Below are 12,891 nucleotides of genomic sequence, written 5' to 3'. Positions count from 1 at the left end.
TGCTGCACCACAGCGACGATACTCAACTTGGGACCAGTGTTAAGTTACACGCCGTATCGTGCGCCACTTCCGGTGGAAACACAAAATAAAACCCTAATTGTTCAACAGCACAATGCACAACTGCCTCACGTGTTTAAAACAGCCTTAATAATTTGTATTCAAGTGTAAAGGCCGGTCACTACTGGTGAAACTTAAATCACTGATTATTTTCTCTGATTAATAGTCCTAAGTGGAAACTAGAGAATTATTTGTGAAAGAGTGCCACAGGGAGAGCACACTTTTGTAAGCCAAACACAAAGTTAGCATTGCCACATGCGGCTGCATCCAAAAGACAGTTTTCAGAGTGGACACCACAACTAACTTTGAGGTTCTGTATCCAGTCCATCAACGTATGAGGGAGCGTCATAGTACCCAGTGGCACACCACATTGTTTTAATTTGTATTTGAAATTTGTATTTGATTGTATTTGAAAGTAGAAAATGAAAGATTAAGAAGACAACTCCCAGATGACACAATTCCTAAAAGAAACTGCTTAGGGGTTATAAAAGGCTTAAAAAAAAATCCCAAGTCTGGTATTTACAGTACTGATCTATTTTATGCTGTTGATCAAAATGCTAAAATGTCTTCAGCTCCTGTGAACCACAAGCCTTATTTCAGGCCTTTAACTGAAAACCGGATAAAAAAAAATCCTATTGACTTTTCGAGGACGAAACCAGATTCATCAGTATGACTTACTTCCGGGTTTTAGGACTCATTCCTGCACCACTCAATATGAGTAATTGATTTATTTTTTTCTCATCCATTCATCCATCGTCAACTGCTTATCCAATGTCAGGTTTTGGAGATAGCAGTTCCACTCTCTGGCCTCCTCCCAGCTGGACCCACCTGAAACTCCTCCCTGGGGAGGGATCAGGATGCATCCTTACTCCACGTCCAAACCACCTGAACTGGCTTCTTTCTATCCAAAGAAGCAGCTCTACTCTGATTCTCTCATGAGCGACTTAACCTCTCATCTCTGAGGGAGGTGCCAACCATCCCTCCTCATTAAATCATATGCTATCATGCTTTTATTTTGAAGGCTAGACACCCTTAATTTTTGCATTGAGTTTGGATTCTCTAGCTTACTTGATGCTGCTCTTGTTGGAACAGGGCAGTCTGGCACAGAGCCCCTCCACATCACCCCCTCCCCTTTCCTCTCCTCCTCTCAGCATCAGCACCAGTGGTTTATGGAGGATTGTGCTGCTATGCAGAATGTGCAGTGGTCCAGTGTTTCTTTTCATGTCTGTCAAACAGCAGCGCCTGATATTACAAATCAACACTTAGTCAAACTCTGTGCTCTTCGGATGTTTTGTTGTTGACAAGAGAAGGCCGTTTAGATAAATTGCACAGCGAGTGTAACGAGTGATGCAGTATATTAAGTCTTGTTTACTTGTCTTAGATCAGGCAGGACTGAACAACAGGAGCTGCATTAGTAAAGGTGCTTGTAATGGGCTGGGAAGTAGCTTGAATGTTTAATCCTCGCTGGGGTTTTTCTTTGATCCGCTCTTATTGATTTTCCTCATCATTATACTGGTGCATTAGCGTCAGCCTCATTTCCCTGAGTGACTGCTCCCTTCTGCACTGTGACCTGCAGACAGTGATGAGTGGGGATTCCCTGAATGAAACTGAGCTTTCACTGTGATGTAATACTATTGATCTCATATTCATCCCCATGGTGTTAACAAAAGTGCATTCAAATGTGGTCTGAAGAGCATTTCTTGGTCCACCGACATTTCCTGAAAACCAAAGGTATTAGTCATACATCGGCTTTCTCATTAAACCTTTCTTCCATCTGCCTCCTTCCTATAAGGCTTGGCCCCTCACCACTGCGGAGCAGTTGTCAGTAAGCACCTTAAAGAGTCACAAAGGAAAGAAAGAGAGGAGACAAGCTGTGTTGTTTTCTTTTTATGAGCTCCCATATGCCTCATGAAGTTGTGGATGCTGCTCCAGGATAATTTCTCCTGCAGGACTCCTGGATTCATGCTGAGCCCGGGGTGGAACAAAGAGAGGAATAATTGTGGCTAGAGCTCCCCCTTGTGGGAGAAGAGAGGGCATGGTTAGATGACAAGATTAAGCAAACACTGTAATTCAATATAAATTCTGGACCGGCAAAACCACTCCCATAATTTACAACCAGTGAGTGATTGACAATCTACTTAATTATTTTACAAAGCGCAAATGAAAAAAAAAGCTAAAATATATAAAGCAAATAAAAACAATGATTCTTGTTCAAATCATTTAATGCAAGTATAATCAGGTGCAGATGCAATTTTAATAATCTGTTTTACATTCAATCTAGACAAACTGTCACTCAGACCAATAGTTCACAATGAAATTAGAAGGGTGGAACAAACTTAATTATGGAGGGAAAGAAATTGGAGGCCTGAAGCCTCATCCCACAAAGGGAAGTCTGGTGTTGTTGTGTTGAGTCATGTAATCTACAGAGTCATCAAGGCAATTGAAACATCTGCTGGTTAAGCCAGGATGAGAAGGAAACTTTGTCTTATTTCAACCCCTTGACATCTAGAATAAGTACTTAGAGCACTTCATAGATGGTTACTGAGGTTGCATCAGCTTGTTATTTAGCTCTCTTGTAGCTAATTAGCATGTTTTGCCAGCATGCTGTCTACAGTCTATCTGACATCCATGGATGAAGTTCAACAGACCCAGGGAAAACTCTTGACCCACACACGCAAAACATGGAGGTTTCCATAGGAATTCAATGGACTGGACCAGTGTATTACTCAGACTTACAGGCTCCAGACATCCATATGTGGACACAAGGTGGAAAAGGAAGCGTTTGTATCTTCCTGACTTAACCAGAAACATTTTATGGTGTTTCACACCCCAAGAGTCTAAGCAGGGAGCCGGTTGTGTTGGTTAAGGGTGCAATTTGAGATCTAGACAGTTTGCTACAAATAGTAACTCCGTGTTCTGTGAATATAGGCTGGCAGCACTCTTTGGCTACAGTGACTACTGCCTCCCTATGAACAAAGTGATACTTTGAGAGAACACAGACTGATGCTTGTTGAGATGCTCACAGACAGTCACTCTAAAGGTAAAACAAAGCAACAACCAACAACTAACCACAGCCTTTCTTGCAGCAGCCTTTTCAAAACATGCCCTTATACTTGCTCCTGTCCTCCTGGTTCTTCTCTTCCATACGCATGTTGAGCACAGCCACCTCCTTTTTGACAGCCTTTTTCATGCCAGGGTCCAGATCCAGCACCCTGCTGAAGTCCTGCCGAGCCTCAGCCTCATTCCACACCTCTACGTGGGCCTTCCCACGCAGGAAGAAGGCCTTTACTACACCTGGAGGAAGAATACACACATACATCATGGGTGTAATTTCTGTGAGAGACATCCATAGCACTTAACCCACTGGCTGGAATGTGAAGATGCATCAGCAGGTCAAAGAAACCCTACTCTTCCTCACATGTCAGTGTGTGTTTGAGCCACTGGTCTAAACCCACCTGGATGCTGATTGATGATGTCACTGGTGTGCTCGATGACCTCATAGTATTCCTCCATGCGCAAAAGACACTGGCAGTAGTTGAGAGTCAAGGTGTTGGCCATCTTCTCCAGCTTTAGCCATGGAGCCTCCCATGCTTTCTCCTGATAGGGAAATACTCATCAGCACATTTTGCTTTATAGACAAAAAAAGAAAAAAACAAATACATAATTTCAAGCCAATTGTTTGTCTTACTTTTGTTTCACATTTGGTAGCATTGTTTCATCTGGTGCCCGAGCATAATTGCTGTCATATCAGTAAAATCGTTCTGTTTCCAATAGCATTTGTGTCTGTACATAGCCTGACACATTTGGTGAAGAAGAAGTAGCCGTTGCGTCATTAATTAGCCAACATTTGTTTACATTGTGATCCAGTGTGAGAAAGAGTGGCAACTAGTCTTAAAGCAAGTAGACATCAGAGAACATTTTATTTTGGCTGTTTTTTTAATAATTATTTTAAAGATTCCACCAACGACCATCTCGCCTGCCTTCCTGCTTTAAAATCCATGGCAAAACTTGGAGGATCAAATGAACTTTTGCTGCACAGATACAGAGGTTCCAGAAGTGCAACAGTCACAGAGGAATGCCTTTGGGACTCTACTCCCTGACTGCCACTCTGACTGCTCATCCGTAAGGTGAGAAACAGACCATGTCACATGTTTTTGCACAGTTTCTTTCATAACTATACATACCGTACCTGAGTACACATGAACACCGTTTGTACTGTATGGTACGCTTGTATTGATGCTAATCGAATAAACTGGAGCTTGTGGTCATGTGTAGTTGATCCAGATGTGAAGCTGCCCTCACTCACCTTACTCTGAACATTCTTAATGCAGATGATGGCCTCCTTGTATTTGTTTGTGGCCTCTTCGTAGTGGCCCTGCTTGTAGAGCTTGTTCCCCTGACCATGCAGCACCGGCACCACCTTCAGCCTCTCCTCATCATTCAAAGCCCAAGACTCCCTGTTGTACTCACTGGGCTGGAGTACCTGTCACACACACACACACACACACACACACACACACACACACACACACACACACACACACACACACACACACACAGTATGATTCAGTTTCCCTCAGTTGTGGTGTACAATTACTTGTAACCATTATATTAAATGTAAATTGCCCACAGATTTATTCCTCATTTTTTTGTTCTTTTCATCGCTGAAGTTTCTTTTTATCACCTTGAGTAGTTCCAAGACAAAGTAGAGTGGCTTTGGTTCCTTCATCAGCTCATCCAGGTCATCGTAGCCGAGGCTGTGGTAGGCAAACATGTTGGCCATGCCGCATGTACGGATGTGCCAGTCAACAGGGTCTTTCCCCTCCGCAATGCGTCTCATGCTCTTGGAAACAAGTGGATAAACGCCAGTGTGCTGAAGAAGAGGGACAACCAGTCATCAGGGAGTTAAATTATTACAAAATCACTTGATCATGACAGTAAACGGACAAAAGAGAGCTGTCAAAGATGTGCATGTTTCTGTGTTCTGTAATCAGATTTCTTCCTTTTTTAACCTAATGAGCTGTTGTGTTTTTCAGTAGCAGATTTACTGTGTCTTTCTTTTAATTGTGATTTGCACCTTTACTACAGAAGGTGTCACTGTGACACTCAAAACACGCCTCAGACGTGACGTACAGCAAACTGCTGTCTCTGTGAGAAGACTTTTGGGCTCATCGAAGGATGTCAGCTGCGTCTTTTCCCTCTCTATTTGGTATTTCATAAAGTATTCTCTGTTTTTTTTTTTTAGATGGCATTATTGACAAGTTTACGCTCCACTGGATGGTTGTGCATACTGGCGCTGCACAAAACGTCCAGTGGAGTGTGTGCTGCTGCCATGTTGCTCAGAGGAGTGAATAAATGCTCTAAGCCCCATCACATCTAATCAGAGTAGAGGGGAGTCACTGGTGCTGATTCAGCAGGAATCCGAGCCGATTAGGCAAAAGTGAGGCTGCAGCAGATTAATGACAGTATTGCCTCGACCCATCTGTCTCTGCCCCCCCCCCCCACAACACAACACACACACACATGACACATGACTTCCATCACTTCTGAGGACATTCTTGAGACTGACCCTGACTGTAACTGTGTAAACACTCACAGCGGAAAAAAAAAGAAGAGAAAAGAAAGAGAAGCACCGCAAAGTTGAAGTTGTAATAAAATGATTACTAGGAAAACAGACTGTGGTAGTGTACGGGGACCCATACTAGCAAGGCCAAGATGAATGAAGCAATAGGGATAGAAGATCCCTCACTAAAATCAAGAGACGTGGGATCAATTTTAGATTTATGTGAAGCTGAAATGAAAACAAAAAAATGAAAGTACACGAGACTTTATTTTTAAAATTTATTGTTCCTTAATTTTTTGCTTATTTTGTATTTTTGTAAAAGAAGTGGCCAAAGTCTAATGACAGATACATTCATATATGCTGTATTATCTAACTGTTTGAATTTGCAGGTTTTTTTTTTTTTTTTTTTAAAGACTCAAAAGAATGGGCCCCTAGTAAAAGAGGGAGGGGCCAGTGCCCCAAGTAGTTGTTATAGTAGTTTCACCATAACACTCAACCTAGATTAAACTTAAACTGGGTCTTCCTCCTGGGGTTTATATTTGCCTTTTGCCTCTGAAAAGAAGCTGAAGCCACAGAATGTGGTTGTGTTAACAGATTTAGGTCTTCCCAACATGAAGAATTCACACATTGTACATGTTGACATCTGCTGACAAAAGCTTTCATAACCACACGACGTCACAGTTTAAAGACACATTATCTCCCAAATAAAATATGAAGGGAATTTAGAGTGCAATTAAACTGTGGAGGCAAATCAGAAGTTGATAATACATCAGTGCAATTTACATCAAGAGTGTGTCTTCGTGAGCAAATGTTTGCACATCATAAAGCCTACTTAAACTCTTTTGAAGGGTGTTTGTGTAGGATTTTACAAGACAAGCCTATTATTGGGTTAAATGTCAATTTCATAACCATGATTGTGCAAGAACTGCTTCTGCTTTATATGTGGCCTATGAATTAATATCACAGGAATGTAAAACTTGCCTCATCGTGTTGAAAGCGGGGGCGATACCCTCCGAATCTACAGTGTGACATCATACTGTCTAAAGTCTGTAATTCACCGTGCTTGAAAAACAAATACACAAACACTTGAAAGCACAAACCAGCTGACACTCACAATGGTGTCGCACCAGAACTCGGCCACCTCACCGATCCTCATGGAGGACAGCAGCGTCTCCCAGATGTCCAGTTTAAACATGTTGCCAACCACTATCTCCATGGGGGTCCCGATGGCTTTGCTGTCATCTATCACTGTGCGTTCATCATCACACAACTGAGTGCGGAAGTGAAATGTCACCTAGTGGAAAAAATAAACACAGGGGATGACGGCCATGTAGAGAAGACACTTAAAGTATGTTTGTTAAAACAAAACAAAAACCAAAAATGTGTGTGAAAATGTTCGTGATTGGAAATCCAGAGGTGTATGTCAACTGAAAAGTGTGGAGAAGCTGTTTTTTTTTTTCTTCCTTTTTTTGGGAGATGCCCAAGTAACACAGGCCAGCCGAGGTGATATTACTGTTAAGAAGGTCAAACAATTGGTGTCTGTTGATGGTGATCTAACATGCCATGAAATCAAAATGCAACAGGACAACTGACAATGAGGTTTTGTTGCAACAGGGACCAGCGAAACACAACTGAACATCAGTCTCAGAAAAAATGTTACATCACAAGCTTCTCTCAGTTATTCAACAGGGCAACGCAGACCTGCCAAGGTTGCACGGTTGTGTAACATCCAAGGAAAGTGAAACCATTGAACTAAGTGTGGTGCACAAAACTGCTCTTTTCAAAAAAAAAAAAAAAAATCACCCATATTTCAAAGTAGCTCCGCTCTCAAGTAATACGGGTCCAGATTGAGCTTTTGAGCCTTGGATTGGTTTAGAAATGTCTATAGAAACTCAGGAGAGGAGAAGAATCCCACATTTGATATAGGAAGGAAAGTGTAACCGCATAGATGATAAGCCTCAACAGCTTGTACAAATATAGAAATGGCAGGGCCACTCTCATATAACACCAGAGAAATATGAAGCTATTCAAATTCTGTCATAGGTCCTATAAGTCTATCTATTCCCTCGTGAAAAATGATCCGACACATGTTGTGTAACACTGTTCTTTGTGTTTGACACATTTTGTCGGAAGTGATGCAGTTGGGTCAAAGTGTATTGATTCACCTCTGAAATATTGCGTGCATTAAATGGCAATTGAGTGATATATTCGCTCTATTATCCTCTCGTGGCGACCAGTGGGAATTGGGACAACATGAACGTTCTTCACCTCACTCATCCTGGTGAGTTTAGGTGGCGTAAAATTGGCACAAACCCGGCAAATGAAAACTATAAATCTCAGGTAATGAAGTCATCCATATTGGACAACAAGCCTTTCACAGACTGTGGTCAAGCTGTCTTACTTATTGCTCCTTTCTCTCCAGAGCGCATCCTCAAAGTGATACAGGCCCAGTTTAATGTGCAAACACAGAATTGATTCTTAATTAGAAAATAAGAGCACATCTGCCACATTTAAGTACCAGCCACAGACAGGCTTGTAAACCAGAATTGATTGCTCTGCTCTTTTCCACCATCTTCTGCCTTGCCTCTGCTTGGTCTGGTGTTGCTGTGCATGACTTCCAAGAGTATATATCAATATTGTAAATTTGATTTGAAGTAATGAATCTACTTTTGTGGGATATATTTTCATCCATGCTCTTTAATGAGCCCAACAATGGACCATAATAGTAGCTTTAGTAGTAGTTGTAGTACATAAGATAAATGTAAATATGTCTGTATAATGCTTAATTTGATAGCTTTTAGCATGTACTATACATGAATAATCAGATAGATGAGACTTAGACTTTTCAGCTGTGTTGTGTTTTGAGATAAAATGTTTCTCTCATGTATATTTGGAAGAAATATATGTTTGATAAAAAAATCTAAATTACTCTTATCAATATATCATTTTTACAGTCATATATCAGTACTTTAGTGTGTGTAGAGTGTAAATAAAGACCACAGTACCTTTGCCCCAGTGATGAATCTTGGGATTCCCCCTGTCCCTCCATGCAGAATGGTCTTTTTGATGCCCTCTGAGCCCAGCAGCATTGTATCCTGCATATCTGCCATCTTTTATTTTTGTATATGTCTGTTGATCACCTTCTATTTCCACGCATAAATATTCTACATGTAAGTCCACGTGTGTGATGTGTGGAGCTCAACATGTGTAAAGTGCACAGACGTCTCAGAGCTGTTGTTCCTCGAGGATTAGTTTGGATAGGGATAATGAGATTAGAATCTTTTCTCTTCATGATTCATTGTCTATGTGGTGCTTTGTGTATCCGTCCTCATCAGCACTTTCTTTAGATGTCGGTCCACAGAAACATCCAGAAGGGATGAGAAACCTGGAAAGCAACAAGCCAGGAGAAGGTTTTTTGGTGTTTTCATAGGTGTACACATCTGTTATGTGTGGGTGATGAATCAATATCTGTTGAATACATCACATGACCAGTGTGTGTGTGTGTGTGTGTGTGTGTGTGTGTGTGTGTGTGTGTGTGTGAGTATTAGAGAAATAAAGAAACACAAATAGGTATGTGAGAGAGGGGCATGGTTTTCATTCCAGAGGAAATTTCCTGGATTTATGTGGATGTGGTGATCTGAACAATGCAGCGAATACTGAGAAATGGCGGAGCAGACAATTACTGCTTGGACTCTTTGACCTTGTCTATTAAACATCTGTCACCCATCTGGGCAGTCCATGAGCATGTGTGTGTGTGTGTGTGTGTGTGTGCGTGTGTGTGTGTGTGTGTGAGAGAGAGAGAGAGCGAGAGAGAGAGAGAGAGAGAGAGAGAGAGAGAGAGAGAGAGAGAGAGAGTAATCCAAAAGCTCCTATAGTGTTTGCTTACAAAGTCTGCTAGCAGTTTAAGGGGGCAATTATTCTCAGACATCGCCCAGCGTTAATGCTTTATTCCATACTAATTGCACAAATAGGAACCCCCATAACTTCATCTTGGCAGAGCTCACAGTTGTATAATTTTACAACTTTGTGTTTCATTTAGCAGAATATGCATTTCACTACAGATTATCTAGCAAGGTTGCAATCTTATCTCTGTTCAAATAAGACCTCTAAACCTGCCGATAGTGATGCAATTTTAGCTCTTTTTCCACTGATGAAACAAACAGTATTGGCCAACAGTTTGGTATGTACTTGGCAACTCTCCAAACTCATTTTACTCCATCTTGTGGTCTAAATTGGTAATGCAGAGGATTAGTCTGGTCTGAGGCCTGCGTTTGGAAATTTTTCAGTCATGGAAAGCCCCTTAAAACATTTATGATACTGAACTTTCCTCCACATTGTGGCAGCTGTGTGAAGTTAATTATTTATAAATGGTTAAATAGATTGACAGCATACTTTAAATAATCTGAATCAATTGTTTCTCCTCCTTGTGGATTTTGCTCATCTGTCCTCCATTCTGGGAGTGCTGGGATGACAGCAGTTTCTCTGTTAACACTGGAAACACTGAAAATGCAACATGGGCATATGGTGCGGTGCCTCTCTTGGACGACTGGTTTGTGTTGCTATAGTTACAGCCTTTTACATCATCACAGCTCTTGGTTTTGAAGCGAAAAGATATTGTTTTGCTTCCTGGTTTCTAGAAGCAAATTGTGTGAATAATCCTTATGAACCTGGGAGAATATTTGAAGAGGGATTTTTACTGTCTCAGCCTGGTGATTTGAAGTTCTCACCTTTGATCAATGACTTGCTGTCAGTGAGCAGCCATCTATCCAACCTGTTGGAGACGTAATACTACCACAATAGCGTGTGCTCTAACTAAGGCTTTGTGTCAGAGTGACTCATGTTGCTTGCGTCACACCGCCTACACCTTTATCTAATGCTCTGCCTTTGCGTGTCAAGGTGAATTTGCATGTGTGTGTGTGCGTGTGTGTGTATACATGCATGCATGTATATCTGAATTTGCTACCTGTACATTGTAGCGTGACAAATCAAATGTGCCAGTTTACTGAGCTGCGTGCACACATGCCTCTGAGTCCAGGTTCAACTGCAAGCAGTGGTGCAATAAGGAATGGCCAGCCCCCCGTCTCCATCATGTTTCACCCTCTCGGAAACCTGCTGCTGATGCATTAGTTACACTTAAAGCAAGTCATATTCTATTTCTGGAAAGTACAGTCATGGCTTTCCTGAGGAGGAGCCATTCAATGTGTAAAGGCCATTCATTCATATACATAACATGCAGGGAAGGGCCCTTCCATGACGCACGACACACACGCACATAGCATAATGTTTATGAATGTGTGAACCTTTTGTGCTTCTGCTGGGGGAATGAAGCAGAGCGGCAGAGAGGGAGGACAGGACTCACAGAGACAACCCTTCTTTCTGGTCCAGCTTGATTGACATGCAGGGCTGACCAAGCAGATGCAAAGGGAGGAGAGAGATGCAACATGGCAGCGCTGGGTTCAGTATACCACTCACACACACACACACACACACACACACACACACACACACACACACACACACACACACACACACACACACACACACCATTCATGCATGGCCTTCACATTCCCACAAAAACCACCTATATACATAGTGAAGATGAATAATGATGGAGCTCAATTCTGAGCATCTTCATTGGAGACTTTTTGCCACAAGTTTCATCTGCTCTGTCTGCAGGGAAAACATCAGAGAACTTACAGATGTTTTCTATCCACACATCTCACTTGAAAAATCTTGTATTCCTCTTTCATCAAGTCATTTTTTTGTTCTCCAAGAATTCCCTGTTTTGGGATTCGATTGGAGATTGGGTCGTTGCTGTTGTCTGGGAGGGTTGAATCAGAGGCAGATGTGGGTGAGTGACAGCTTCAGTCAGATGTCAACATGAACACTTAGTCCAGTTAAACACGGGTCTTCCTCTGTTGTGATTTTCAGCTGAAACCACCAGGCTGCTGTCTGAAACAAATAAGGCAAAATGATTATGTCTCACCAGCTGCTGTTGTCTGATTAATGACATTCTTAGTTGTTGGTACTGTCCTGTGCTCGCTCTTTAAGTTGGCGACAGACAGGAAAATCTTGTCGTAGGGGAGTAACGACCCTCAACCCCACCACATTTTTATGTTGACATGAATAATGATTCAAGCATAATATCACATAAATTACTGTTGTCGTGGAATTTCAGCAGGGCCACACCTCGACAACAACTCTTCCAACTTTTAAATAAAAAAAACATCCAAACCTCTTCTCCCTCTTGTGTTCTGTGTCCCACCCCTCTTTTCTCTTTTCCTGCTTCCTCTTCTCTGTAAGATCCTGAGGGGTCTATAGTGCCTGCGAGCAAATGCAGAGTTTCTCTCTTGAAGTACCCCAAATCCTCAGAATTACAACCAGGCCTCACAAACTGTCAATCATTTTCTTTAGTTTTGTTCAACAGAAATTCTAGTGAAGAACAAACCAAATTTTAAATCCTATGACTTCATAGTTTTACAAACCTCTGAGGTGACTCAATGCAAGGACGTGGTGCATAGATCTCTTTATCCAAAAATGTAAAAGACTTATGTTATATAATACGGATCGAATTCCATATTCCAGTCCGTTTGTGTGATGTTGCCTTGATCCACATGTGAACCAGTGCAGGAGTCAGTGAGTGATTCATTGAAATAACTTGAAGAAACCCGCTCAATTAGTATGAGCTTCCATCAGGATCTGTTCAGTCAAGGTGCTAATGACACTCCTCTTTTCCCACAGTTACAAAGTTCATGATTAATACCCCCCCCCCCCCAAAAAAAAAGTGAAAAGGATTAGTGCTATTAGTGATCTTGGGGCTCAGGCATTAATCTCTGACTTTTATCTCCGTATCCTTACTTCAATGTCTGCCTTACATACTCCGGGGACAGGGAAGAGCCATGTGTTGTGTGACATCACAAAACCACCTTGACAGTCCTTTACTTTGATCTCAGTTATTTGGGCTGTCATCTCAGACTCGGCTCTCCACTTCCTCAGACGATCCAACTGCAGAAATCCGTACATACACACACATTCAAACAGACCTACAGAGGTGACATGCCTTCATAGTAAGATTAGCAGGTTAACAGCACTTTAATCAAGCCAGTCAAATCCTTCGGGCGCAGTTTGAATGTTCTGTTGAGCCTATTTTTGTGTTTGTAATTTATCAAGTGATCAAAATGGAGGAAAGCTGAGGACACAGCTTTAATTAAATAATTACACATGTCTGTGGAATTTGAAGAATCACCGGCTCGCCTCAGCTCCTAACAATC

At 41.8% G+C, this 12,891-nt stretch overlaps 1 protein-coding gene across 1 annotated transcript; it reads right to left on the bottom strand.

Moving 5' to 3' along the window:
* Positions 1 to 1,929: 1,929 nt before the first annotated feature.
* aipl1 (aryl hydrocarbon receptor interacting protein-like 1) lies at positions 1,930 to 8,850 on the bottom strand. Its single transcript, XM_086215795.1, has 6 exons — positions 8,626 to 8,850; positions 6,735 to 6,914; positions 4,742 to 4,930; positions 4,364 to 4,540; positions 3,513 to 3,654; positions 1,930 to 3,351 (listed from the first exon to the last, which is right to left on the bottom strand). Exons 1-6 carry the CDS (start codon positions 8,728 to 8,730, stop codon positions 3,152 to 3,154), a joined length of 993 nt encoding a protein of 330 aa, XP_086071921.1. The 5' UTR covers positions 8,731 to 8,850; the 3' UTR covers positions 1,930 to 3,151.
* Between the last annotated feature and the right edge of the window lie 4,041 nt (positions 8,851 to 12,891).

This window comes from Aulostomus chinensis, chromosome 10 (assembly GCF_037954235.1).
Source record: "Aulostomus chinensis isolate RoL2024-O1b breed Wild chromosome 10, RoL_Achi_v1.0, whole genome shotgun sequence".
Lineage (NCBI taxonomy): Eukaryota > Metazoa > Chordata > Actinopteri > Syngnathiformes > Aulostomidae > Aulostomus > Aulostomus chinensis.
This window is presented reverse-complemented; position numbering and strand designations above follow the sequence as displayed.

Excerpts from the sequence above, each read along its gene's own strand:
- aipl1 (XM_086215795.1), bottom strand. The coding sequence starts at position 8,730 with ATGGCAGATATGCAGGATACAATGCTGCTGGGCTCAGAGGGCATCAAA. Across the intron at positions 4,541-4,741 it reads TTGTCTTGGAACTACTCAAG|GTACTCCAGCCCAGTGAGTA; the intron begins GTGATAAAAAGA and ends TGTGTGTGACAG. Across the intron at positions 3,352-3,512 it reads CATCATCAATCAGCATCCAG|GTGTAGTAAAGGCCTTCTTC; the intron begins GTGGGTTTAGAC and ends TTCTTCCTCCAG.